At 53.6% G+C, this 563-nt stretch overlaps 1 protein-coding gene across 1 annotated transcript in view; it reads right to left on the bottom strand.

Moving 5' to 3' along the window:
- cnksr2a (connector enhancer of kinase suppressor of Ras 2a) overlaps positions 1–537 on the bottom strand; it is a 49,174-nt gene extending 48,637 nt beyond the window's left edge. Inside the window, exon 1 of the mRNA XM_023395060.1 lies at positions 419–537. Within this exon, the coding sequence (XP_023250828.1) occupies positions 419–482 (64 nt within the window). The 5' untranslated portion in view covers positions 483–537. The remainder of the gene's footprint in view (positions 1–418) is intronic.
- Positions 538–563: the final 26 nt, after the last annotated feature.

A 563-nucleotide genomic window follows, 5' to 3' on the forward strand; every position in this document is an offset into this window, starting at 1 on the left:
CCCCCCCCCCCCCCCCTTCATTGAATCCGTGCCCCACTCCGACCCCCTCATCCAAAGTTTCTACCCCCAGCCCTGCTCTCAGCACTGAAGTTTGGCTGCTTGTCCTCCAGCCACTTACACATTACATCATCACCCACTGATCATCAGGTGCTAGGATGATGCATGGACACACCACACACTGCACACACCACACACCACACACACACGCACACACGCACACCTCCCACGCAACATAACATCCTACCAGCCTCCGTCTCGCCTGCGTTAATGATCATCAGTCATGTTCATCACTGTGTTTCTGCGCAACCAGGTGTGTCATTCTAGAGATTTCAGTCTATTAATTGATCGTGTTCATTAGAGATGTGTTGAGCGTGCATGTGTGACTGTGTGCGTGTATGTGTGTGTTTCTGAAGCCTACCTTTCATCCAGTCCACCACCTGGCTCGTGCTCCATTTGCTCACCGGCTCCATCACCAGCGCCATCGAGGAAACTTTGCGCTGACTCTCCGTTGCGCGCAAGCGGTGTCGTTAACCCAAAACAAAGCGCTGTCAGCAGGGCACACC

This window comes from Seriola lalandi, unplaced genomic scaffold, assembly GCF_002814215.2.
Source record: "Seriola lalandi dorsalis isolate HSWRI2012SDOR001 ecotype SW California unplaced genomic scaffold, Sedor1 jcf7180002054956, whole genome shotgun sequence".
Lineage (NCBI taxonomy): Eukaryota > Metazoa > Chordata > Actinopteri > Carangiformes > Carangidae > Seriola > Seriola lalandi.